This window comes from Erythrolamprus reginae, chromosome 2, assembly GCF_031021105.1.
Source record: "Erythrolamprus reginae isolate rEryReg1 chromosome 2, rEryReg1.hap1, whole genome shotgun sequence".
In the NCBI taxonomy this organism is placed as follows: Eukaryota; Metazoa; Chordata; class Lepidosauria; order Squamata; family Dipsadidae; genus Erythrolamprus; species Erythrolamprus reginae.
Genome location: NC_091951.1, coordinates 195636219 through 195664125, shown reverse-complemented (window position 1 = coordinate 195664125; position 27907 = coordinate 195636219). Strand labels below are relative to the sequence as shown.

The 27907-nt window shown below is 40.6% G+C and overlaps 1 protein-coding gene across 1 annotated transcript; it reads left to right on the top strand.

Annotated features, from left to right (window-relative positions):
* Positions 1–64: 64 nt before the first annotated feature.
* Positions 65–27785, top strand: ENDOU (endonuclease, poly(U) specific). Its single transcript, XM_070736069.1, has 9 exons — positions 65–205; positions 10309–10443; positions 12284–12307; positions 14597–14762; positions 15967–16169; positions 18095–18211; positions 19979–20085; positions 24897–25039; positions 26113–27785. Exons 1-9 carry the CDS (start codon positions 148–150, stop codon positions 26225–26227), a joined length of 1068 nt encoding a protein of 355 aa, XP_070592170.1. The 5' UTR covers positions 65–147; the 3' UTR covers positions 26228–27785.
* Positions 27786–27907: the final 122 nt, after the last annotated feature.

Genomic DNA, 27907 nt, shown 5'->3' with positions numbered 1-27907 from the left:
CTGTCCTTGAACCTCAAGCTCCTCCTAGCCTGTCTTCACATGAACCACCCATGTAATATATACTGATGTAGCAATGACAATTGACTGAAGTTGGCTGAGTCTGTTTCCTGTACCTCTTGGAGACTTAGCATCTGGGCTGCGGCGATAATGAAGAGTTGGACATTTCTCCTCCTGCCCCTAATGATTTCCAAGCTAGCATCTGGATGTAAGTTTGCTTGTAAATAGACCTTGTATTGTTTAGATGAATTGCAACCAGAGATGGTGGCTTCATAGTCTGATTCTTTAACATACTGAGAACGAACTTGCTAAAGGAACTTCAAACCTTAAGAAATACTTAAATGTCCATTCTTTGTAATCCCATATGGGAAGAAAGCTGAAGTCAGTTATGTATAGGCAGTGATGGCTAGGCTGTCAATCCACAATAAAGCCAAAAGGTAGAAAGCAGAAAACAAAGCTTTAGATCAGGTTTACATGGATGTTAGTTAAGTTTTTACATATTTTAAGATGATGTGTTAAAAAAGCCACAGCTGTACCGATTTTGTAATAGATGATTGAGTTGAGTGATAGGAAACTGAGGTTGAGTAATAGGAAAGATTCAGTATGACTAGATGAAGTATACGTGAATGTCAACATTCCCTTGCAGACATCAAGTCAGTGGACCTAGAAGGGAGGACAGTTCTCCAGCTTGTTTCATACAACTATGTAACTCAATCAAGTCTATTGCTAGTAGAAATTTGTAGATCAGGGTTGAATTGTTGGGTCTTTGGTATTCTCTTGGCTTGGTCATTTTCTTGCAGCTGTTTCATTACTGAACTAGATAACATCTTCAGTGCTAGGAGGGAGCGGTATTTGATCTCTGTTTATGTTCAGTGCAGGCAGGTGTTGCCGCTCTCACCACTATCAGTGCGCTGTGCATGCAGTTCTACATCTCCGGCATGCGCGTGTGCATGTCCGAGCAAGATTTTGCTCCCTGCACATATGCAGAGCTCCATTTTTGCTACTGATATAATGATGTTGACCATACCGGTAGTACAGTGGCTCGCCAACCTCTAACAGAGACCAAAGAAACATCTGCAGAAAAGCAACCAAGCTCAGGGAGTAACAAGGATTCCACAAACCTGTTGCTTTGGTAATTTTTCCTTCTATGGAAACCCTCACCTATAGTCCCTCAACCAGACACACACATACACAATGTATACAAGTGTACACACATACACACACGTACGGTATATACTGGGTTGTAATTTTCCCCCTTTTAAAATTATTTGTTTTATTTATATATTGCCATTTCACCTATGAACTTGGTGTCAGTTTTCTTACTATTACCGTAGCTTGCTGGATGGAGAGCCCTCATTGTTGATTGTAGACTTTTATTGGAGAATTTTGTTACACATTCACGAAGAATGCCATAATTGCAGCAACATCCCTGTACTAAAATAAGATTGAACGTGTTAAGAATCTGTTCAGTTCTCACAATTTATGATTCCTTGATTATCCCTTCAAGTAAGAGAACTCTAGAGATATACAGCTTTGTAAAAGTGGTTTCAGAACTTGTAGTTTATGAATGGCTGATATAATGAGGAGCAAAAAAATGGGCTGAATATTAAAAGTGGTTAATTGAAGAAGAAAAAAAGTTGGATATCATTCCTATTTATGTCACACTTGGAATTTTCTCCCCTGGAGTTTGCTAAATTTTTGTAATGTTTTTGTTGCATCAAGTGATGCGGTTGGTAAGCAAGTCATCGGATGATTGGAACCAATTTGATGACCATTTTAAAAATCATGATTATTAAGTAAATTTACATCATTGTTAAGGAAATCTAGCTTACTCAACTGATTGGTTTTTCGGAAGCCATCTGGGCATGTTGTAATCACATGACCCCAAGACTCCGCAACCATCATAAGTGTGAGCCAATTGGCAAGCACCACAATTGCAATCACATGATTGTGGGGTAGGGCAACAGTCATAATTAGGAGAATGGGTCATACGCAATGAAGGGCTACCAAAATTTTTACTACCAACTGTGGGCGTGGCTTATGCAGGATGCCCTGCATTTTCTTTCAGCGTCTTTCAGTGCAAATTGGGTACTCTTGGGTGGAGCTCCATTTTAGTTACTCCACTGTGTTCCTCCATGTGCGGGCAGCAGCCCGCCCCTTGTCATGCATCACTTTTTCTGGAGCTGTTGTAACTTCAAGCCATCAATAAACAATTGTAAGTCAAGGACTGTATGGCATCAAGAAAATATTAAGATATAACAATATTGGTGGGGAAAAGGTTAACCATCAGAATTGCCTCAAACTGGAACAATCCAGAATGCATTTTAGGTGGGAGGAAGAATAAAATGCCTCCTCCCAACCATATGCACAATTTTTCAAGCAAGCTTTGGATACGTTTGATTTCTTTTCTGATCATAAAAATGTTGCATATGGCAGAACTCAACTCATTTTTTATTTAAAAAATCAGATATTATTTTTTGAGGATTTATACTGTTGGACTTGGTAAAAAATATGATTTTCTGTTTCAAATGAAAGAAACAATATATTAAAAAGTTAGGATATTTATGTAGTTACTTACCAAGCACATCTAAATTATATATATATTATTTATTTATTTATATTTATTTATTTGTCAAACATGTACAGGATAGTAGTTTGTAAAAAAAACATAAGATACGTAAAAGGTAATGATAAAAGAGGACAATAGGGCAGTAGGACAGGGATGGTAGGCACAGTGGTGCGCTTATGCATGCCCCTTGCATACCTCTTAGAAAAGGGGAGAGGTCATCTGTAGACAATCTAAGGTTAAAGTTTTTGGGGTTTGAGGAAGAAACCACAGAGTCAGATAGTGCATTCTAAGCATTGATCACTCTATTGCTGAAGTCGTATTTTCTGTAGTCGAGTTTAGAGCGATTTACATTTACTTTGAATCTATTACGTGCTTGTGTGTTGTTGCGGTTGAAGGTAAAGTAGTCATTAACAGGAAGGACATTTTGGTATATGATTTTATAAACTACAGTTAGGTTGCATTGGAGATGACATAGTTGTAAATTGTCTAATTGCAGTATTTCAAGTCTGGTGGAGTAAGGTATTTTGTTGCAAGTGGAAGAGTGAAGGATTCCTCTTGTGAAATATTTCTGGATTTATTTATTTATTTTATTTTATTTATTTATTTTGTCCAATACACAATGAGGGTTTTAGTGGGTATATATCTATATACACATAGTAAAATACATGTTGAAGGTTATAGAGGAGATACTCATAATAAAATATATTTAAGAAATAATAGAAAAGAAAATATAGTAATAGAACCTAATAAAAGAATAGAAGAAGAGATACAGGAATAGAAGAAAGGAATAGGAGATTGTGTTAATGTCTGATATGTAATGCGGGTTCCAGACAGATGAGCTGTATTCTAGAATTGGTCTAACAAATGTTAGTAAATAGTTAACTAACTAACTTTAGTTAACAAAACTAACTTTACAATCCCCAAGGCATGCCACAACTTTTGAGCACTCCTAATGTTTGGAAATTAAAAGCTGGAAAAAAAATCTTTTCACTGTTCTGGTCCAAGTGTAGTGATTTTCTCAGTCAGATAAAGCTCAACGCAAATGGGTAAAACATATATTTATTAACATTATATTTATTGTCTGGCATCATGCACATTCAAGATGAGGTTCTTCAGAGACAATATATTCATAATCTGTCCCATTACATGTAGGTTAAAAGAGATTAATTTCTCCCAACTGCAGGCTTTGCATGGTCCTTGTATGACTTAAAAATAGTTGTTGGAGAGTATGGCACAATTACTGAGCAGCCTAGGCATGGCTTAATGGCCAATAAGTACACACAGATGAAGTCACATGTCACGGACTACATTACCCAGAGTGCAATCTGCTTCTATATTCCCCTAATGCAATCTCTTAAAGAAGCAACTCTTAAACTGAGCTAGGTATCCCTATTAATTTTTTATTTGTTTGTTTGTTTGTATTTGTATGCTGCTCAACTCCCGAGGGACTCTGGGCAGCTCACAACCAGAAAATAACACATACAATGTAATATTTAAACCCTTTAAAACAGTTTAAAACAATTTAAAACCAATCAGTCTACCAGCACAACGCCCTAAGCCCAAAGACATAGTCATAGGAATCATGTTAGGTAAGAGGGCTAGGCTACTCCTTGAAGTAATGATTATTGATCAATGCAGTCATAAAATGTTCTCCCAGTATTTTAAATTAACACTAAGAAAAACAGCATTTGAATGCTCACAGAAAGCCATAGTTGTGCCTCCAGAAATAAGCAAATCGGTGCATCTTCTTCATTAGTCTTCAGCGCATTAGGCTGAGTCAGATGGCATTTTCAAGCTACAATTTTGTAGCATTTTCTTCCTTCCAGCTGAAATAAGGGTGGAAATCAAAGGAGCTGGTGTGGGCGGAAGCATGGCAGCAATGAGAAACTATGAGTAAAGAGGTGTCCGACGGGTCTTTGAATGCAAAGCAAGAAATGCAGATGTATCAGGTTTCTTCCGGCAGGTTACATCGGAACCAGCTCGACTGGCATATCTGATTGGGAGTTTTATAGTAGAAAAGCTAAGAAGTGATTAAGATAGAATTCCAAGAATAGCAGTGTATTAAATCTGATTCTTTGCGAAATCAATGTTCAGACCCTTTACCTCTTTCTTTGACCTAGGCTTTGCCATGGGACAGATGACCTCCTCTTATGAGTGAAAGGTGTGTGGGTGGTACTTTCCATATTGCAATTTCTATCCATTTTGATAATAGAAAGATCAATTATCAAAGTGTTTATGAACCTCAAATATTCATTGCAGCAAAAACTCATTGCTAGAAACATGGAAGAAGAGTTTGGGAGAGGGGAACAGTAGTAAAATAGGCACCTAAGGCACCAGGGTGTGGTATTTACTTCAAGGAGTAAATTGTAGTTAGCTGGAACCATTTATGCTTTTCATCAAGTTAAATTGTCCTCCATCTGAGCTCACAGTTTTTGGGGGGATGGTTTGCCAATGTTGTCTTCAGAGAGTTGTTTCTCCCTCACCTCCCCCAGTGCAGGCCTGGGATTTCCTTTAAAAAAAACTTCATTTAGTATCAAAAAGAACACAAGTTAAAGAAACATGGAATATTTAAGAAAGCAGGAAATAACACAGAGATAATAAAGCCTGGGTATATAAATAAATAGATCTAAGAACGAAGCTCCTAATATGTTTGTCATCTCACCTCTCTTTTAAATATTAGATTTTTATTCCATCTTTATTACTTTATACATAACAAAAGGTGGCAAGTATATAGTATCTAATACTCCTTCCTCCTCCTATTTTCCTCATAACAACAGCCACAACAATCCTGGGAGGTAGGTTGGGCTAAGGAAAAAGGACTGGCCCAGTAACCAAGCCAACTTTACTGTAGTCTTAATGTATACACCTTCCCTAAAGATGAAAATGTACACAAATGAAAAAAATAAAATAAAAGTTTGGGAAAGGTGGATTTATTGCAACAATGTAGCCAGAGGTGGGTTCCTCCTGGCTCGGACCAGTTTGCCTGAACTGGTAGTGACCCATGGGTGACATCATGATGATATCACAGAATGGGCTCGGTTGGTGCCGGTCCGTGGGGGCTGCCATCTTTTTTTTTAATTGAATTTTTTTTCTTCTTTTGAGCATGCCCAGAAGCTGAGTTTCTGGCACTGTGCATGCGGTAGCCATCTTGGTTTTGGGTTTTTGTTTTTTTTTAAGTTACATTTTTCAGCACTGTCAGTGATGGGCTCCTACAGGAACGGTCAGGAACGCAGTTCCGGTAGCAAAATTTGGAGCTCCACCCCAGAGCACCCAATTTGCACTGAAAGATATTGAAACAAAATGCATAAGCCACACCCACAGTGTGGTAGTAAACATTTTGGTAGTCCATCACTGAGCATTGTGCATGCCCGTGCAAGCAGAGTGCACACACACAGCCATGCGGCGTGGGAGGAAGTGAACTGGTACCAAGCTAAATTAGAACCCACCCCAAAATGTAACCAAAAGATTCTTTACATCCCCCTGGACTCTTACTGCAATGACCCAAAGGGGATAACATTACACAATTTGGGAAATCCTGAACTAAGGTATCATAAAAACTAACATGTTTCAGTATATATTTAAGGACATATATTATTCTGGAATATTTCATCTCCTTTCTCTAAAGCAGTGGTTCTCAACCTTTCTAATGTCATGACCCCTTAATACAGTTCCTCATGTTGTGGTAACCCCCAACCATAAGTCTAGTGCCAATTCTCCCGACAGAACTTTAAGCTGATTGGCAGGAAGGTCAGAGAGACACCCCCACTGTAAACACCTGATTGGTTGGCTTGTAAAAATATGTTCCAAGGCGCCAGAATAGAAGCTTTAGTTCCTAACACCATGGAAAATTTGTCTTAGGAAATCCCTGTGAAACGGCCATTCGCCCCCCCAAAGGGCTCCCGGCCCCCAGGTTGAGAACTACTGTTCTAAAGAAAGCCCAAATATCCTTATAATGTAAACACACATGGTGAACATGGTCAATTGTTGAGATGGGCAGCTACAGAACAGAACATTGGAGTGGAGTGGAACGGAATGGAGTGGAGTGGACTGGAAGGGAAGGGACAGAATGGAACAGAACAGAACAGAATGCCTTGGGATTTTCTGGATTCAAATTCTAACCAGGCTGCTTAGTTTTCTAGGTCAGCTAAGGTTGGTTAATATCATCAATTCCTTACGTAGGAAGGATCCCATAGCCCTGGCAGAAACTATATCCAACAAATAGATATAATCTGGGTCAGATGTCCCAAGAGCATGGCTGATATAAACCATCTTCTCTTGCTCAAACACAGTTTGGAACTTCAAAACACTTTTATGGCTTAATGATCCCCCTTGACACTTGGCCAAGTTGTGCAAGAGAAGCACTTAATGGGTCACCATAGTCGCTGCAGGGCACAAGTGCTTCTTTCATCATTCTGCTTCTTGTTGGTCTGACAACTGATTGCTAAGTGTTCAGTGTTGATTATGAAGTATGAATCACCACCAAAGCGATGATAACAAGAAGTGAATATCTCATAGATTGAAATTGCATTTCTTAGTATCGAAATTAACTGCTCCAAGGTTGGGCTTTCAAATTAAAATTTCAAAATATGAGGGGAGACAATGGGAAGAGTGTAGCATGATGTATTATGTAATATCTGCAAGTTATGTAACATCTGCAAGTAATGCATTAAATGAAATGAAAAGACCTTAAACCCGAAGATCAGTATTTTGTAAGAGAGTTGAAGGCTATTAAAGAGGACTTACTTTTCAGTTTACTTAGGTTCATGTATTTTCATCATTATCAAATTATGCATCCTTATGGCTAGACGGCCAGTATGATTATGGAAGTGATGGCAAACCTATGGCATGAATGCCACAGGTGGCACACGAAGCCATATCTGCTGGCACGCTATCCATTGCCTTAGCTCAGCTCCAACATACATGTGTGTGCCAGCCAGCTGATTTTTGGCTTGCACAGAGTCTCTGGGAGGACATTTTTGGCTTCCAGGGGGATGGGGAAGGCCATTTTTACCCTACCCCAGCTCCAGGGATGCCTTTGGAGCCTGGGGAGGGTGAAACACAAGCCTCCTGGGCCCAGCAAAGTTGGGAAACAAGCTGTTTCCAGCCTCCAGAGGGTCTCCAGGCAGTTTTTGCCCTCTCCAGGCATTGAATTTTGGGCGTGGGCACTTGCCCTTGTGGCACCCGAGGAAAAAAAGGTTCGCCATCACTGATTTAGGGGTTATAATTTTGGACTAGGACTGGAAATCCCAGGTTCAAGCATGCACTCATTCATGAAAGCTGACCAATTGTTAGTACAATCCAGGGGTGGGTTTCACTAACCTTCATTATCAGTGCGCATCGCAACATTTCATGCATGCGTCACTCACTCTGGTCTCTCTCTCACATTTATAACTGGTATATTCCTGGAGAAAATACTGTGGTTTACATAACAAGTGAGGACATGCATGAGGTTAGACCGTGGGATTGCAAGTAAAAATCCCTACCTTCTTTATGAAATTAAAGCACGGAAACCGCTTTGGTCGCACTGATGGATGATCTCTGGTGGGCCCGGGACAGGGGCTTGTCCTCTGTCCTGATGCTTCTTGACCTCTTAGCAGCTTTCGATACCATCAACCATGGTATCCTTCTGTGCCGGCTGGAGGGGTTGGGAGTGGGAGGCACTGTTCTTCAGTGGTTCTCCTCCTACCTCTCCGATCAGTCGCAGTCGGTGTTAATGGAAGGTCAGAGGTCGTCCTCTAGGTCTTTCCCTTGTGGGGTGCCACAGGGATCAGTCCTCTACCCCCTGCTATTTAATATCTACATGAAACCGCTGGGCGAGATCATCAAAGCCAAGGGCATGAGGTGAGGTATCATCAGTACGCTGATGATACCCAGTTGTACATCTCCACCCCATGTCCAGTCAGTGAAGTGGTGGAAGTGATGTGTCGGTGCCTGGAGGCTGTTGGGGTCTGGATGGGTGTCAACAGGCTCAAACTGAACTCTGACAAGATGGAGTGGCTGTGGGTTTTGCCTCGTAAGGACAATTCCATCTGTCCATCCATTACCCTGGGGGGGGGAATTATTGACCTCCTTGGAGAGGGTCCGCAACTTGGGTGTCCTCCTTGATCCACAGCTAACATTAGAGAACCATCTTTCGGCTGTGGTGAGGGGGGCATTTGCCCAGGTTCACCTGGTGCACCAGTTGCGGCCCTACCTGGACGAGGAGTCACTGCTCACAGTCACTCATGCCCTCATCACCTCGAGGTTCGACTACTGTAATTCTCTCTACATGGGGCTGCATTTGAAGAGTGTTCAGAAACTTCAGATCGTGCAGAATGCAGCTGTGAGAGCAATCATGGGCTTTCCCAGATATGCCCATATCACATCAACACTCCGCAGCCTGCATTGGTTGCCGATCAGTTTCCGGTCACAATTCAAAGTGTTGGTTATGACCTATAAAGCCCTTCATGTTATGGGACCAGAATACCTTCAGGACCGCCTTCTGCCGCACGAATCCCAGTGACCGATTAGGTCCCATAGAGTTGGTCTTTTCTGGGTCCCATCGACAAAACAATGCCGTCTGTCGGGACCCAGGGGAAGAGCCTTCTCTGTGGTGGCCCCAACCCTTTGGAATCAACCCCCTCCAGAGATTAGGACTGCCCCCACCCTCCTTGCCTTTTGCAAACTCCTAAAAACTCACCTTTGCCGCCAGGCATAGAGAAATTGATTCCCCTCAGTTGCTCCGTTTTATGTATGGTTTGTTTGGGTTGTATGAGTGTTTTTAATTAAGGGTTTCTAACTGTTTTGCTTTATAATCATTGGATTTGTATTTTATATTCCTGTTGTGAGCCGCTCCAAGTCTTCGGAGAAGGGCGGCATACAAATCTAATAAATAATAATAATAATAATAATAATAATAATAATAATAATAATAATAATAATAATGGTAGCAACAGATGCAGAATTCCATCAGGCAGAGCCCAAGATAAGAGTATTCTCTTTACAAATAATAAATAATATTATATATTATAGCATTATATTATACATATTATTGCAAATAACACAATGCCCACCAGGGCCTGGCCCAAGCTGTGCTATAAAGAACAGCAAAATAAAACAGACTTGTCAATAAATTTGAAGATATTTGTGATAATTTAAGTTTTCTTTGTCTGCTGTGAAGCTCATGGGAGATTTCTTGACTTCAGATAAAATCAGTGATAGTTCAGAACAAGCAACACGGGAGAGTGCATCATTAGTCTGGCATTTCTGTACTATAATGAAAAAAAAAGTGCTTTCCCAGAGCAAAAAAAAAAATGCTGAAATCTTTCTTGTGCACGTGTCCTCTTGCGAGATTTTGCTTCCTGCATTTGTGGACGCTTGATTTTTACTACTGGTGCGCAGTGTGGTCTGTACTGGATAGGAACCCGCTATTGGCTTTTGCATTTTAAAGATCATCACCATTATTTTGAGCAGGTACCAAAAACTAATGTGGTAGCCAATTCAATCAAGTGTTCTCTATATGCCATCCACACTGCATTGGGGTGTTGTAATCTCTATACATTTAGAGAGACCACCCCCCTCCTTCTTTGACAATATTCAAAGGAACAGAACCCAAATGTTCTTGGAGCCAACTTCTAGCTGAGGGAGACACTCCGTTAGCCCTCAAATACTGCACCAGGATCATATTTTTCACTGCCACTTGCTGCTAATATTCGTGGCCCTGCTAATTATTTTGCCCCTCCAAATATACTTCTGTTTTTCAGCTTTGTATGGTCCTGTGGATTCCTGCAAAGGACGATGTAATGAAAAATATAACAGGGAAGATGAGTGCCACTGTGATGATAACTGTGAACGAAATCAGAACTGCTGTGAGGATTACCATATCCACTGCAAAACAGGTAAACCATTCTCTGGTCAAGCTTGACTAAGTGGCTATCATTACTATCTATTAGTTGTCCTGTAATCAGAATGGAACTACACTGCTCAAAAATATAAAGGGAACACTCAAAAAGCACATCCTAGATCTGAATGAATGAAATATTCTCATTGAATACTTTGTTCTGTACAAAGTTGAATGTGCTGACAACAAAATGAAATTGATTGCCAATCAGTGTTGCTTCCTAAGTGGACAGTTTGATTTCACAGAAGTTTGATTTACTTGGAGTTCTATTGTGTTGTTTAAGTGTATCCTTTATTTTTTTTTTGAGCAGTATAGTTTATGCATTGCCTTTCCCCCAGGTATTATACTTTTCAATCGAGACACAGACTTGGTATACTAGTTGTCTCCCATCTTACTATTTACCCTTCTGACTTCCTGATCTTTTTTAAAATTAGCCAGGATTAGCAGCAGACTGCCTTCTATTGAACACACACACACACACACACACAAACACAAACACCCACCCACACATCCATAAAAAAAGTGACTGTCTTCAGGCATATCCATATTCTCCAAGATTGTGCAGATTTAACAAGAAATAAGATAAAACGTTCTATAATAATTCCTTGTTTCAAAAAGTTACGGTCATATAGAAAATGCTGCATTGTCAAATTGGAGACACCTAATCTGGGGTAGAGATTTGATATGTTGCTTCTTGTTGTTGAAGGCTGTTTGCATCCAGCCAAAGAAAGCATGGGGGCCTAAACCCTGATGGCTAACCTTTTCTGGACTGAGTGCCCAAAGCGTGTGCATTCGTGCATGCGTGCATGAACTCCCAAAATGCAATGCGCGCACAACCCCATGCATGCACTCCACCCATGAGCATGCATGGCCTCCTTCATGTACCCCGTCCTCAAGCATGTGTGGCAGAGACCCAAAGACCAGCTGGCTGGTGGCAGGCATGCATGGAGCTGAGCTGGGTCATGGCTCATGTGCCCACTGAAAGGACTCTATGTGCCATAGATTCACCATCACTGGTCTAAGCCAATGGAAGAAGATGGTTTACTAAGCTATTTAAACCACGTCCCATCTTTTGCCAACTTAAGACTCTACTTTGCAGGATGGACTCTGGGGTGGATGCCTGAGCCCCCAAAATTCAGGAAGATGATACACCCCCCTACAAAAAAATAATCTCAGAGGTCCAAGCTATATGGCCTCTGTACATTTCTCCCACTTCAGTTAAATCCTAAGGCAAGACCTCAGGAGATCAAATTCCTCCCATGAGACTTTTTCAGTAGCAGCATGGTTGATTTTGTTGCAAAATTTCTTTCTTCTTGTGCCCACTCCTAAATCAATGAGATGCTGTCTTTGAGGATGCAAAGCAAAATAGGGTAGATAGTGTCAAGATAGTGTTGTTACATTGCTTTGAATGTGGGTGGCTACTTGTGTGGTTTATTCTTTTAGCAACATGTGTTTAAATTACCATGTTGCCATGATTTTATATGTTAAGTGCTTGGGCTTTCATTGGGCTGGTTTTAATCTGTTGTAAGCCTCCCTAGGAAAACCTGAAGGTAACATTTTTAAAAATAAATAAATAAATGTATAGTTCAAAAGGGCAGCACCTAAATAGTCCAGCTGCCGGCCCTAATCTCTATTGGGAATCAATAAATTGGAAAGTGTGGATATATTCCTCCAGATGAGATGCAAAAAACCAAAATGGATAAGTGCATTGCAGCCGTCTTTCCAACACTGACAATATCCCCTGGTTTTGACAAGAAGGCCATATCTATAGAAATAAATGACAAGTTTTATGCTCTGTAACCAGGGGATTCACACCAGATTTCTTCCTTCTTTAACAGGTACTACAGATGACAAAGAAAAGGGCAAGTATTGGCACCTCCTCTTCTTTATATGAAATGGGCAATGAAAACTGCTAACTGCTTAAGTCATGCAGCTATTTGCAAATTTTTTGAGGAGCTAATGAAGACAGGAGTGAGCTGATTGGGTAGAAGTTCCTAATAAGAAGGAATTCCTAGCCAATTATCACCCCTACTTTATCTAGGCTCTTAGTTGCTTAATTTTGCTATTGCAGTTTCAACAGTGACTGGAAGCTGCTTCTATCAATAGTAATTGCTAGCTTACCATCAGTTTTTTACTTCATTGATGATACAGACATTCCCCAGTTCTATTTCCTTTAGCTAAAATAAACTTTTACTTCCCCTTCACTGACACCCAGTGGTAACAACTACTTCCTCTGGAGATCTTTTAGATGACAGTTCTATCACTCAGTTCTATCACTCTCCAACTCTGCTGGTTGGAGTTTATAGGAACCATGTTTAAAATACCTTTAAGGCAACATGTTGTCTAACATTGCAAATCAAACATTAGCAGTTACAAAACTGAATTTATCTGTAGGCCTTTTTGGTCTTGGTTCTCTTAATTTTAAGGATTTTGCAGGAAAAAAATACCTTTAAAAACATGTTTTCCCTTCTAATGATTTATAGCCAGAAGCATGTGGATCTTTTGACACTGCTAGGAACTACAGTGAACAGAAAACTAAAGTCCAATGTATACTTGAATCCAAGAGGTACCTACTCTATAAGTACTACTTTGCCACGAATGTTTTCCAAAATATCATCCATATACCCCAGGTTTAGGGGTCTTTCTAGATCAGTTGCCCAAACTTTTTGAGCACCGGGGACTGGTTTTATAGGGAGAGTTTTCTATGGACCAGTGGGGGCATGGTTTTGCATGCTGCCTGCATCCCGAGATGGGCTTTTGCTTGTTTGTGTAGCCCTGTTTCTGGCATGCCAAGACCTAGTACCAGTCCACGGCCTGGGAGTTGGGGACCCTTGTTCTAGATGACTGGTTCTTAAACAGTTTGATCTTATTCTCAAGCAATTTAAATTTTTCATGGTTTTAAATAATGCCATTAATACCCCTCCCCAAAAATCAACCTCAAATTAAAATAGGCTTGTTGTTTTATACAAGTGTTTCAAAAGCAGCAATCCCAAACTTGGACCATGACTAACAAACAATTACCAACTTGTTCCTTACCCTCAGGATACCCACAGTTTAAGAACCATTGCTCTAGAATCTAGATAGACCTTGCTGTGAAATAAGAGGAAATTCATCAAGTGGCTTTGAATGTGTTCTCAGGTGGCTGTAACAATATCTGGAGCTCTCCATGGTGATCAGAACATGGAACACTGGGGCAGTCAGGCTGGATCCCTCCTGCTTTGTGATCTAATGATTCTAGTATAAAAACAGAACTAGGAAGAGACAGATGTCAATCCCCCACAGCCATAAAATCCATGAGGACTGCCGCCAATTGTATCTTTCGTTATTGTGCCTCAGCCTATAAATATCTCACTACATAGTTGTAAAGATAAAGTAGAAGTAGACACCTTAGGAAAAAGACAGAAACCTTGGTAGAATTAGGTCTTGCACACAAGACACAATGCGTGCATTAAAAATTAATCATCCACATTCTAGGTTGTTCTGTTGAGTAGCCTAATCTCACTGTTGAGTAATGTGATTGTGCATGGATTATTGAACCACTCTTACTCAAATAATTTGGTATATATACATTGTTACTAAATGCATTTGCCAAAAACTGATTGTGCTACTATGTGTGCATGTGTGTTATACAATTTTTGCAACTTTGCACTCCCAGTATCTTTGTTTCTTACAATGATGTGCTAATCAGAAAATAAATCTTTACGATAGTGTTTTTTTTTATTTAAACACAAAACACAAATGATATATGATGTATTCTGATATACAGCTACATTTAGAAATGTATCTTTTGAAATTTAAACAACTTTAAAATAAAACATGGTCAAAGATCGATGTTAAATACATATGAATAGAATAGAACTCTTTATTGGCCAAGTGTGATTGGACTCACAAGGAATTTGTCACTGGTTCATATGCTCTTAGTGTACATTAAAAAAAGATACAGATAGAGATGACAGAGACAGACCAGAAATTATTTCTGCTATATTTTCTCAACACATTATACTTAAAATAATTTTCCCATTGTACTAAAAATTCTTCAGAAGCTTTTTATCTGCTATCTTTGAATCATCCTGGATGGATGGCATCGTTTCCTGTTTTCTAAGCAGCTTTGCCCAGTGACTGATTAAGCTAAAATAATTATTTTTCAACAGAAGGATTCTCATACAGAGACAATACTATAACGGATGAAGAACTACAAGAAGCATCACAGAAGATTTATCATAGTGACCACAACAGAGCAGATGAATCTGACATTGTCCTGAACAAGCAATACTTCACTTCCGAAACAAATGGGCAAGAAGATAATTCTCCAGATAAGTGAGTTTAACTTAATATAAATTACAAAGTGAAGATAGGCATAGTGGATCCTTAATTACAGATAATCAAAATTCCAGAGATGGAAAAATAGGGGGAAAATAACTGTTTAGCATTCTTGTTTCTAAATTTGGAGCTGGAAATATTTATTGGTGTCTATATCAATAAATGGAATGCTTTACATTATTAGATACTGTATTTATGTTCATTCAGCCATAGTAATGTATTCCAGGAGTATAGGAACTTCAGCAAGAGCCCAGATTTAATGGCCAAATGTTGCTTTTTCATGTAGGGGGAAAAAATGCCAGGTTCAAACCCAGGGGCTGCTTCATTAGAAAATTGACATTAGAAAATTATTATTATTATTATTAATATTATTATTATTATTATTATTATTATTAATAATAATATTTGTTATTTATTAGATTTGTATGCCGCCCCTCTCCGTAGACTCGGGGCGGCTCACAACAGTGATAAAAAACAATACATGGTAACAAATCTAATAATTAAAATCTAAAATAACAGTTTTACATTAAAAAGTCTAAAAAGAAAAAAAACCCAATAGATAAAATACATACACACAGTCATATCATGCACAAAATTACATAGGCAAGGGGGGGGATGTCTCAGTTCCCCCAACCCTGACGACAGAGGTGGGTTTTAAGGAGTTTACAAAAGGCAAGGCGGGTGGGGGCAGTCCTAATCTCTGGGGGGGGAGTTGATTGCAGAGGGTCGGAGCCGCCACATAGAAGGCTCTTCCCCTGGGTCCTGCCAGATGACATTGTTTAGTCAACGGGACCCGGAGTAGACCAACTCTGTGGGACCTAACCGGCCGCTGGGAGTCGTGCGGCAGAAGGCGGTCTCGCAGTTATCCTGGTCCGGTGCCATGAAGGGCTTTATCTAAGACAAAATATTGACCGGTTACAATCCACTTGGAATGGATCCTGAAAAGACATATGTCCATGGATGCTTGACAGAAATAGGGAAGGCAGTAGATGGCTCTCAGCATTATAATTCTATGGTGGAAAAGTCAATTCAGTTTATGTGTGCTGCAACTGGGAAACTTCCAGTCCCTCACAGGAACAGCCAAGAGGCTCTCTGCCTCTGGTTATGAATGAAATCACTCTTCCAATCTGTTATGGAGTGTGGGATGAATCCTGAGCCTGTGGTAGGCTAGCCTCATTCCAAATGGTTTTTCATTGGGCAGGCTCTTCAGCTATGTCAACCACGATAAACTCTTCTCAAGGCCAACTTATGCCAGTTTCATCAAGCTACTGGATAATTATAATGCACATGTTGGGACAGGGGAGAAATTCACCAAAGAGCAGATGAAGGAACAAGACGTTTTCCTCCAGGAGATCATGAAGACTGAGGTCATGAAAGAGCTCTATACGTTTCTTCACAGCAAACGTAAGTCTTTGGAAATTGAGGGACAATGAAAATTATTCCATACAGATTCACAGAACCATAGCGTTGGTCAACCTCAGTGTTGTGCTCAATGCAAAAATCCCAACCCCATTATCCCACCTTGTAAAATGTATGGTTGCATGAAAAAACATTAGGCAGCCCTAGTCAAAATTCATTCCAAGGAATCTCTAAGTCAGGGGTTCCCAACCTTTTTTGGCCATGCCCCACTTAAGCTTTTATAAAATCCTGATGCCCCCCCATCTCCAAGTGACATAATTCTTACTATTCAAAAAGTGAACTCCTCTCACCTGGATGAAGCCTAAAAGACCATTAACTTGGTTTAAACAGGGTTCCAATTGCCCCCATTAAAAATAAAATTGCCTCCCTGTGGGGCGTGGGCCCCACCTTGGGAACCACTGCTCTAAGTGAACAGAAGCTGACGTAGTTTGTACATGGTGCAAATCTAAATATCTTTCTAGAAATTTGCTTACTATTGTCTTGGGGGATTCATTAAAACCTACAATTTGACCAGGGTTGTTGCAAATGTTGTATAGACAGTAATTATGCTTAGCATGGGGAACCCTCAATTCCTCCAGAAAATTGGTTTTTCTCTCAAACTCCTTCCTTTGTGGTATAACTAGGGATAGGTTCCTCCCAGTTTGGACCAGTTCACCCAAACTGGTAGTAACCCATTGGTGATGTCATGATGATTTCACTGAACGAGATCAGTTGGTGTTGGTCCTTTGGAGCTGAGGTCAGGAAGGCAAAAGGGGTGGTTGTGGTGGCAAGGGCTCTCCAGGACAGCACATGGCAGGGGATGCACCACTGTTGGGTTAGGCTGGGCCGCTCACCCTCCCAGTCCCAGAGCACTTTCTTCCTTCTCCCACTGTTGAGAAGAGAGAAAAATAAAGTTAATTTAATTTAATTTATTTGACTTCTAGGCTGCCCAATACCGTAGGACTCAGGCTGGCAAAGAAAGAAAGAAAGAAAGAAGGAAGGAAGGAAGGAAAGAAAGAAAGAAAGAAGGGAAAGAGGGGGGAGGGAGAATGAGACAGGAAAGGAAAGGAAGAAAGAAAAGAAGGAAGGAAAGAAAGGATGAAGGAAAGAAGGAAGGAAGGATGGAAGGAAAGAAAGAAAGAAAGAAAGAAGGGAGAGAGGGGGGAGGGAGAAAGAGACAGGAAAGGAAAGGAAGAAAGAAAGAAAAGGAGGAAGGAAAGAAAGGATGAAGGAAAGAAGGAAAGAAGGAAAGAAGGAAGGAAGGAAGGAAGGATGGGAGGAAAGAAAGAAAGAAAGAAAGAAAGAAAGAAAAACTTATGACCACAATTAAGCCCAAAATTTTGGTTCCTAAGCAAAGGTGTTGTTAAGTGAGATTCACCATATTATACAAGCTGGCCACGCCCACCCAGTCACCTTACCAACAAGACATGCCCATCTGAAGCCACACTTTGCTGACCTCCAAGCCACACCCACAAAATAAGCCACGGCCACAGAATCTATAGTAAAAAAAAATTAGAACCTCCTATGGGTCTAATGTTGCATCACGGGGAAGTTGGATCTTCTTTTTGCAGACTGTATGGATGAATAGATCAAGCATTTATTCTCTCAGACATTCCTGGAAATAGTACTGTGACTGAAGAAAGTAACATATGAGATGGTTCACAGTACTCTCATAGCCTATGATTCCTAGAGCAAACAAATTAGACATTTTCAGAATGAATGGGAAAGTTGTGCAAAAGCAATTTCAAAAAGCACATTTTTTCCCCTCCCAGCCTTCTTCCCACCTCTGTCCAACATGTCTCCTTTGGATTTCTTTCAAAATATCTCTGATCCAAAGAGCATTGTTGGGATGATGTGAGTATTCTTTGTGGGCTCCTTGAGTAATGAGAAAATCAATGATTGTTGGCCATCCCTCTGTATCTCCATCCTAGATCGTTATGACACAGAAGCAGAGTTTGTTGACGATCTTAAAAAGATGTGGTTTGGCCTTTATTCCAGAGGCAAAGATGAGGATGATGACTCCAGTGGCTTTGAACATGTCTTTCTAGGTAGGTTTAATTAAAACAAGTTGACATTCATTCCTGTATTTAATTACAGGTGATACTCGGGTTATGAGCTTTCATTCAGCAACTACTCAAAAATACGACAGTGCTGAATGAGGGAGATTCACAATGAGTTCTTGACGTTCTGGCTGTTGCAGCATCGTCATAGTTACGTGATTGCAATCGGAGCGATCCCTATCAGCTTCCCACAAGCAAAATCAATGGGGAAGCCAGCAGAAGTTGCAAATCTGGATCATATGAGATCTTTATTTATTTATTAGATTTATGTGGCAGCCTATTGTAAGTAACTCCGGGCAGCTCACAACAACCATAAATTGGGATTCCTTGGACTGCTGTCGTTAAGCAATATGATCCCATGAAATTGCACTTTGCAACTGCATCACTTAATTGGGTTCTCAGTCCCAATTGCTGTTGTAATTACCAGTAGAACCACAATTTGTCTGACTGATATTGTTTTAGCACATTTTACCCCTTTAAAAAAAGATGAAAGAAAGACAGTTCTGCTAAAAACAAATTGATGACCTTGACAGGATGAAGAGCTTGCTGATATAAAATGATTTGGATTAAGATATTCCCTACTTGGGACTCCCTCATGCCTTTTCAAAATATAGTTGCATATGAACTCCATGTTGTTGAGGTGCACCAACAGGGAAGAGTGGTCTATGTCAGTGATGGCGAACCTTTTTTGGTTTCATATGCCAAAAAAAGGGGGGTCATGTAAGGGTTACGTGTGTGCATGCCCTCACCCATAATTCCATGACCCCCCACCTGTGCATGTGTGCATGACATCCTCCTGGCACACAATGGCATTTATTTATTTTATTTTATTTATTAGATTTGTATGCCACCCCTCTCCAAAGACTCGGGGCGGCTCACAACAAAACACTGATACAATGCATTACAAATCCAATAGTAAAAAATTTAAACCAATTTAAAAACATTAATAATATAGTAAAATCCCTAACTACACAATCATACACATTCAACCCAGTCCATCATACAATAAAATCGAAAACATAACAAAGGGGGAGGTGGTAATTATCTGTTTATTATAGTAATTATAATTGTAGTAATTATCTGCATGTCTGTTTATTGCTGTCCACAGACTTCAAAAGCTTTCTAGGAGCCTACGGAGGGCAAAAATGGCCTCCCCCCTGAAGGCCCTCCAGAGGCCAGAAACGGCTCATTTGCCAACTTCTTCAAGTTGGGAAACGGGGCATTTCTGCTCTCCGGAGGAGCTCTGGGGAAAGGGGAAGGAAGAGGCCATTTTCTCCCTCCCCAGGCTCCTAGAAAGGTTTGGAGCTTGGGGAGAGCAAATAATGGTTTCCCGACTCCTAGTGGCCCCAGAAGGCCAGAAAATCAGCTGGCCGGTGTGAGCATGTGCACTGGACCTGAGGTCGCATGCCCACTGATATGTCTCCATGTGCCACAAATCGCACGTATGCCATAGGTTCGCCACCATGGGTCTTATAGTTCAACTTGCAGAAGAAAGTCATTAGGTTTTTTGGGGGTCCATCTCTCTGAATTTCCAACCAATATATCATTTACTGATTCAATTTCATTTCACCTTTCCATTAAGCTTTACCCATGTCTTCCTTTTTGCTATTAGCATCCTTCCTGTTTATCCTCCATCATAATATAGTGAACTTTCTTAATAGTATATAAAACTTCTTTGCAAGGAATTATATTGCATGACTTATAATTTTTGTTATGAATATAAATTACTGTTCATTTTTTTATGTTTCTTTCTAGGAGAAATCAAGAAAGGAAAAGTATCTGGATTCCACAACTGGATTCGTTTCTACCTTCTGGAGAAACAGGGCCTTGTTAATTATTTCAGCCATAGCTATGATGGTCCGGTACGTTTCACTGGGGAAAATGAATACTCTTGCACTACTGCGGAAAAATTAATGCACTTTATGAGAAGAGATTCCAATTCAGCTGTTAATTCACTGGCACTTTCCCCAGCATGCCAGAGCACATTGCCCGATGAAATAGGCATGCAGTGTTGCTATTTAGCCTCTCTGTGAAATAATGAGCTATACTTTCCAACATCCTTTGCTATTGACTGGATAGTATCTTGTCTATAAAGCCAATTTCTCCTTGTTTAAGGGATAAACATCCACACAAATATTAGGGAGGCCTGCCATTCATCAGGAAGTGGAAGTGGATGAGAAAATAATGACAGGAGTAATGGCACTAGTTATATTGTTGCAATGTCAGGCTGTTGCTAAATTTAATGGCACATATGGCTCCCTCCCTCCCTCCCTTTCTTTCTTTCTTTCTTTCTTTCTTTCTTTCTTTCTTTCTTTCTCATCTATTTGTCTGTCTCTGCCTGCCTGGCTGCCTACTTACCTAATCTATGTATGTACTGTATTTTTAGCTCTATAAGACGCACCTGCTGATAAGACGCACCTAGATTTTAGAGGAGGAAAATAAAAAAAAATATTTTGAGCCAAAAAGGGGAGAGGAAGAGAGGAAGGAGTGAAAGAAGGGAGTGAGGGAGGAAAGAAGGGAGGAAGGAAATTAAAGCAAGAAATGGAGGGAGGAAAGGAAGGAAGGAAAGAAAGAAAGAAAGGGGGAAGGGACAGGAACAGAGGAAGGAAGCAAGGAAACTTATGAAAGGGGAGAGTAAGAGAGGAAGGACTGAAGGGAGGGAGGGAAGAAGGTAGGAAGGAGAAAGAAAAGAAGAAATAGAGGAAGGGAAGGTAAAAGAGAGAAAGAAAAAGAGAAAGAAAGAAAGAAAGAGAGAAAGAAAAAGAGCAAGAAAGAAAGCAAGAAAGAGAGAAAGAAAGAAAATGAAAGAGAAATAAAAATAGAGAGGGGGAATGAAAGAAATGGAAGGAGGGAAAGCAAGAGAAAGAAAGAAAGCAAGAGAAAGAAAAAAGAATGAAAGAGCAAGAGAGCAAGAGAGAAAAAGAAAGAAAGAGAGAAAGAAAGAAAGAAAGGCAACTTCAAAGAAAGGCTCACTGAGCATCTCTCACTCTCTCTCTCTTTCTATCCCTTTCTTTCTCTTCCTTTCTCTCTCTCCTCTTCCTTTATCTCCTCTCTCTCCTTCCCTCTCTCTTTCTCTCCCCCCTCTCTCCCCCTTTCCCTCTCTCTTTCTCTCTCTCCCTCTCTTGCTATCTCTCCCCCCTCTCCCTCTCTCTTTCTCTCCCCCCTCTCCCCCCTTTCCCTCTCTCTCTCCCTCTCTTGCTATCTCTCCCCCCTCTCCCACTCTCTTTCTCCCTCTCCCTCTCTTTCTCTCTCTCCCCCTTTCTCTCTCTCCCCCTCTTTCTCTCTCTTCTTCTCACTTTCTCTCTCTTGTTTTCTTTCTGTCTCTTTTGCTTTCTCTCTCTCTCACTCTTTCTCTCTTGTTTTCTTTCTCACGCTCTTTCTTTCTCTTGTTCTCTCTCTCTTGCTATCTCTTTCTCTCCCCCCTTTCTCTCACTCTCTCTTTCTCACTTTCTCTCTATCTTGCTGTCTGTTGCTCTCACTCACTCTCGTTCTCTCTCCGTTCTTCTCAGCGGTGACGAGCGCACGCCCTGCCCGCCTCACCTTTGCCGAGAGCACTTTCGTCCCGGGCTCTCAGCAAGGGGGTTGTAGGAGAGGCGGGGCCAGCGGCAAAGGTGATATTCAATGTCGGGGGCGCACGGGCGGTTGCACGCGCTCCCTATCTCCCTGCTAGCCCACTTGGAATATTCAAAATAAGAAAAACCTTCGCCGGCAAAGGCTTTTCTTATTTTGAATATTCCGAGTGGGCTAGCAGGGAGATAGGGAGCGCGTGCAACCGCCCGTGTGCCCCCGACATTGAATATCACCTTCGCCGGCCTCCGCTGAGAAAAACCTTTGCCGGCATTTCCTCTCGGCGTCAAGGAGACGCAGCGGCAGGCGGAGAGAGGGAAGGGGGGGCAGCGGCATCCCTCCTGGCCTTGGCCGGCCGCCCGACCCTCCCCACCTCCTGCAAACACGGCGGGCGGCGGGGGGAGAGCGAGGAGCCGGTTCCGGTGGGCGCGGGGCTTGGCTGGCTGGCTGGCAGGGGGAGCGCCGCTGGTGGTGCGGAGGGAGACCCTCCTCCAGGAGGGAGGGGGCCAGGCAGCAGCTAGCCAGCCAGCCGGCGCGATGGCGCTTCCGAGTTCGCAGCCTCCCCCCCTCCCTGCCTGCATCTTCGCTCCATAAGACGGGGCTGATTTTTCATCCTACTTTGGGAGAAAAAAACCTGCGTCTTATGGAGCGAAAAATACGGTATGTATCTATGTATGTATCTATGTATGTATCTATCTATGTATGTATCTATCTATGTATCTATGTATCTATGTATCTATGTATCTATGTATCTATCTATCTATCTATCTATCTATCTATCTATCTATCTATTATCTATCTATCTATCTATCTATCTATCTATCTACAGTATCTATCTATCTATCTATCTATCTATCTATCCATCCATCCATCCATCCATCCATCCATCTATCATCTCTCTCTCTCTCACCACCACCACCACCACCACCACCATCATCATCATCTATGTAGAAAATTAACAAGCTATCTTGCAGGTTTTATTCTTTTTTTTTAGTATTTTAAGTATTTAGTGTTTCCCCTGGATTTGTTTCTAATGGAAAAACAGTATCATAACTATGTAAGAAGAGTCAACCCTATTGCAATAAAAGCATGAAAGATCATTACAGTATGTTAACAGTTGACTCCTATTTTATGGGTGCAAGGTTTCTCAGATTGTAGCCCAACAGCTGGGAGATGTGTGGCTTGGAGCAAGAGGAATGCCTGCTCCCCCTGCCCTAAAACAGACTGCAGAAAATAGGTTATTAACAACAGTGGTTCAAAAGAGAGAGAAGGAGGAGGAGAAAGAAAAGGGAACATCTTATACATAAGTATCCAGTTGTGACTGATGATGCATTTTAGGGACACACCATGTCACAAAAACAGTCTTTCCCTGGATTTAAGCCTCCAGGAAATGCCATGAGTTAAGTCCTTGTTAGATGCTTCTTTGCGGACTCCTCTTAGTAATGCAGGATAGGTTCTTTAAGACTAATGAGAACAACACTGTAGCCATCATTCATTTCCTCTTCTACTCCTTCATGACACACTCATCATCTTGTTCTAAGAATGTCTGGGACACAGCACAATTTCTCTTTCACAAAGAAACAATGGTTTGATTTTTCTCTAGGGGAAATGCTTGCTTGCTTGCTTGCTTGCTTGCTTGCTTGCTTGCTTGCTTGCTTGCTTGCTTGCTTGCTTGCTTGCTTGCTTGCTTGCTTGCTTGCTTCCTTCCTTCCTTCCTTCCTTCCTTCCTTCCTTCCTTCCCCCACTGAACCAGCCTTTCCAAGTCCCCCTTTCCACAGGCTATATTACTAGTTGCCTTTCTTCACCAAACTTCACTATCATGCTATTGCTTTCCCGAGTCCATCTGATCTTTTTCTCCTCTGCTATTGGCTCAAATATGGAGCAGCATGACCAATCAGGAGCTTCCACTGGAATCTTCTTTTCTTACAAACACTGTGTTAGCCTGCCACCTAGCATTGCCAGTTGGTGAGGCAAGACCGGATGGCATCTTGGTTATGGAACGATTTCTAAGGTATTGCAGGAGCTTGAACATGTCGAGTACTAGGATGTCAGTCACTTGTGGGAATCTAACCCAAGACATTTTTCTGAGGGTGAGATAAAATCATAAATGCCCTCCCACCTGACCAAGTCTGGTTGTAATGCTTGGCTATGTTATTTTGATACACAGTTAATCTTACAAATATATCTTTTCCTATATGTATGAGTGTATGTATTTATAAACACTCTTATACTCTTGAAATATGTTTAAATAATCACTTTCTTCCGTGTTCATGTTGTTATCTCTGTCTAGTGCAAGGGTAGGCAACATTGGCTCTTCTATGACTTGTGGACTTCAACTCCCAGAATTCCTGAGTCAATCATGCTAGCACAGGAATTCTGGGAGTTGAAGTCCACATGTCATAGAAGAGCCAGCGTTGCCTACTCCTGGTCTAGTGGTAGGGCTGGCCATGGTCACATGTTAATATCCATTGACTTTGTTGGAACCCTGACTACGTTGGATTCTGAGCCAAGCAAGGATAGATTGAGAATTAGAGACTTGAGAAGAGTTTAGGAACATTTCTTTCTTGAGCTTTTCTTGGGCTGCTTTGGGCATAGGCCATCATATGACTTATTTTACTAACTGCTGTGATATTTGTCACCCCATTGATTATTTGGGATGATTTGACCTGGCTGGCTAGGTGAATGTCCCTTTCCCCCCTCACTGTTCCATGTGCAACTAGAAGTTCCATACTCATTGAACGAGGACAACAATCTCCAATAGAAGGAATGTACTCATCTTCAGTCAAAACGACATTGGTGGCCTCACTGGTCAGCTTTATGTGGAACAAACACTGAACCCTGCTTGCCATATGACAAATCTCTCCCACCCCTTCTCATAAAAGAAGCACCAATGTATTTTCTTTGCCTCACACTGCTGAGAGAATATGGTATCTCTCTGATGTTCACTAGATTCCACAAATAGTCATATCTCATTGAACAGGTATAATAATTTGTGATTTGTATGGCTTCCCAGTGCAAAATTATTCCTGGGAATTATTGTTGCAAACACCATAGACCAAAGCTCTTGAAAAATTTCCAGCATCATTTTTTTCTCCCCTCTCTTTAGTGGACCTCATATCCAGATGTGCTGGGAATGCAATTCGACTTTGATGGGTTTTACAAACAGGTTGGAAGTGCTTTTATTGGAAGCAGTCCTGAATTTGAATTTGGACTCTATTCCCTGTGTTTTATTTCTCGGCCTGGAAAAGTGTAAGTATATTGTTGGGGCCAACAGTTATTTTCATGGCAAGGGTAGCTTGGAAGCCAATGCATGTTTTTGATGCGCTACGTCCCATGTATCAAAAGTGAAAATATTCACGTTCTGAATGAAATTGGATTGTTCTTTCCAAGTGAAATGAAAGCTTCGATCCAGTCAATTGTTTTCAGAAACAGGGCTGACAAGCAGTGAATGAAATAGCAATGTTCTTACATCGACTGCACATTCCCTAACATCTGATTTGAAATGATCTGCCACTTTTGAAGACAAAGGTTCCATTTAGCTATCTTAGTCAATAGATGGCAATAAACTTAGCCTTCAAATCAAAGCCTGAGCAAAGTAATAGTCATTAAAACATTTCAAGATCTTGATTTAAGGTGGCAGCAAAGGTCTGATTTTTTTCCACTAATGTTCAAGCAAATTATTTTCATGATTTAGGAGTAGTGCATAATAACACCTTGCAGAATTTAGCAGCTTCAAGGCATGAATCACATCAGTGGGTTTATTTCAAGCAGTTTATTAAGGTTGTTCCATACACGATCCTACTCAAGGAAGAGCTGAACTTTTCATGAAGAGGTTTCCAAGGGGTTGAAGCAGATAACATTCATAAAGGTGGTGCTAGAGAGAAAAGGTGAAATTGTTATAAGGCTTGATTCAGCTAGTAATTTGACTCAATTGTAACCTATTCCAAATAATTATCTAGAGCAGTGGTTCTCAACCTGGGGGTTGGGACCCCTTTGGGGGTCAAACGACTAATTCACAGGGGTCGCCTAAGACCATGGGAAAAGACAATTTTTTCATGGTGTTAGGAACTAAAGCTTCTATTCTGGCACCTTGGAATATATGTTTACAATCTGACCAATCAGGTGTTTACAGTGGGGGTATCCCTCTGACCTTCCTGCCAATCAGCTTAAAGATCTGTGGGGAGAATTGGCGCTAGACTTATGGTTGGGGGTCACCACAACATGAGGAATAGTATTAAGGGGTCATGGCATTAGAAAAGTTGAGAATCACTGATCTAGAGCTTTTAAGAAAGATGATTTTATACCAATTTTCTATCCTTCAGGTGTCATCTGAAAATTGGAGGCCACAATCTGGATATCCAAACGTATACTTGGGATAAATCCACTTATGGCAATGGCAAAAAGTATATTGCCACAGCTTATGTGGCTACCCCATGAGATTGTGAGTTGAAAAAACCCCAAACCTCTGAAAGACCCAGAAACAATCCACAGAAGATCCAATGTTAATTCCTCTTCATGCCATTTCACAACTGCTGTATATTGTAATGTGTTCTTTGATCTTTTAATGTTGTACTCCTGATACAGTAGTACCTCTAGAAACAAGTTTAATTCGTTCCAGAACGGAGCTCGTATGTCGATCAGCTCGTATCTGAAACAAATGGCTTTAGACTTTGTTTTTCCCGGGGAGATAAACAGAAGCAAGGATTCTTGCGCCATCTAGTGGAAGCTCGGCTCATATCCCGAATTTGAGCTCGGGTCTGGAACAGAAATTTCGCTCCCATCGTGGCTCGTATCTTGGAATACTCGCATGTGGAGCAGCTCATATCTAGAGGTACTACTGTAGTTGGAATCAGTCATAGTGAAAAGCGATTATAAATCTACAAGTCTTTGGCAGACTGTAAGTTCAGCTGGAAGGCCTAGATGCCAAGCAACTTTTTTCAGGAGATGACACACATTTTGCCTAAAGTGAGAAGAGAAAGAAAAGTAAAATAATGTTTGATTTTTTAAAAAAAGAACAATGGAGAGCACGCAGTTTCTGAACATTTCTAAAGTTACCTGCCATTTCTTGAAATAAAGCTGCTTTCTATTTAGACATAAAAGAAGAAACTTTGCAATAAGTGGAATGTATGTGTGTGTGTGCTCTCTCTCTCACAAACACACACCACACACATCTCATTCTTTCATGTATTCATCCACCCTATTTAGTAAGAGTAGCTGCTCAGGAAACTAAATGGAAATGGGGACAAGAAGGAGAAGAGAATCTAAATCAGTATTTAATATAACTATATGAAATATCTAAACAGAATCTTTAAGAATGGTACTTGATTTCCTATTTCTGAGTTGCTGAGTTCCTATTGAGTTGCTCTATGACATTTTTTTCTTTTGTATAATTGTTTAAAAAACCAAAATCGGTTCTCAGGTACCTGCCGTGTTACAGAAACAGGCACAAAATTAACTGTCCAGGGTTCTTTGAATTCCTTCCCTTATGCTGGTCAGCCTCTAAGCAGCATTAAAATTGAGAAAACTAAGAAATTGCACTAAAAGTTTAATACAGTATTTGTGTTCAAATGTTGCTGAGCCATGAACCAAGTGATTAGTCTTTAACTAAACCACCATTTCTCATGCCTTTGATTGGTCATATAGAGAAAATGGTCTCCTACCTACCTCATAGGGCTATTGTAAAGTTATAAAAGTCTGATGGCAAAATATATATGTAATAAGATGCAAAATATTATATATTAATAAGATAATGAACCTATATGATTTGGTTAATAAATCTTTGTTTGAGTAATTTATTTTCAAAACAGCTATGATGATGTTTACATTAGCCCTTTATCTCCAGTAGTGATATTATATATATTTTTCGGGAGATATGCATATCTTGAAGCTCTACAGTTTCTTCAGATTTTCTTTCTGAATCTGGAAGAATTTAACTGTAGCATTCAATTGAAACTCAATAAAATGTCCAATAAATTCACATTTCATGTGGTGAAAACTGTGTCCTGTTTGACTGATTCTATCGCATTCCAATTCTAATCTCAGGAAAGATAAATATGTAACTGATCTATTTCAGTTCAAAAGTCAAAGATTCAAGAGTCTCTATTTCTGAAGCTGCCT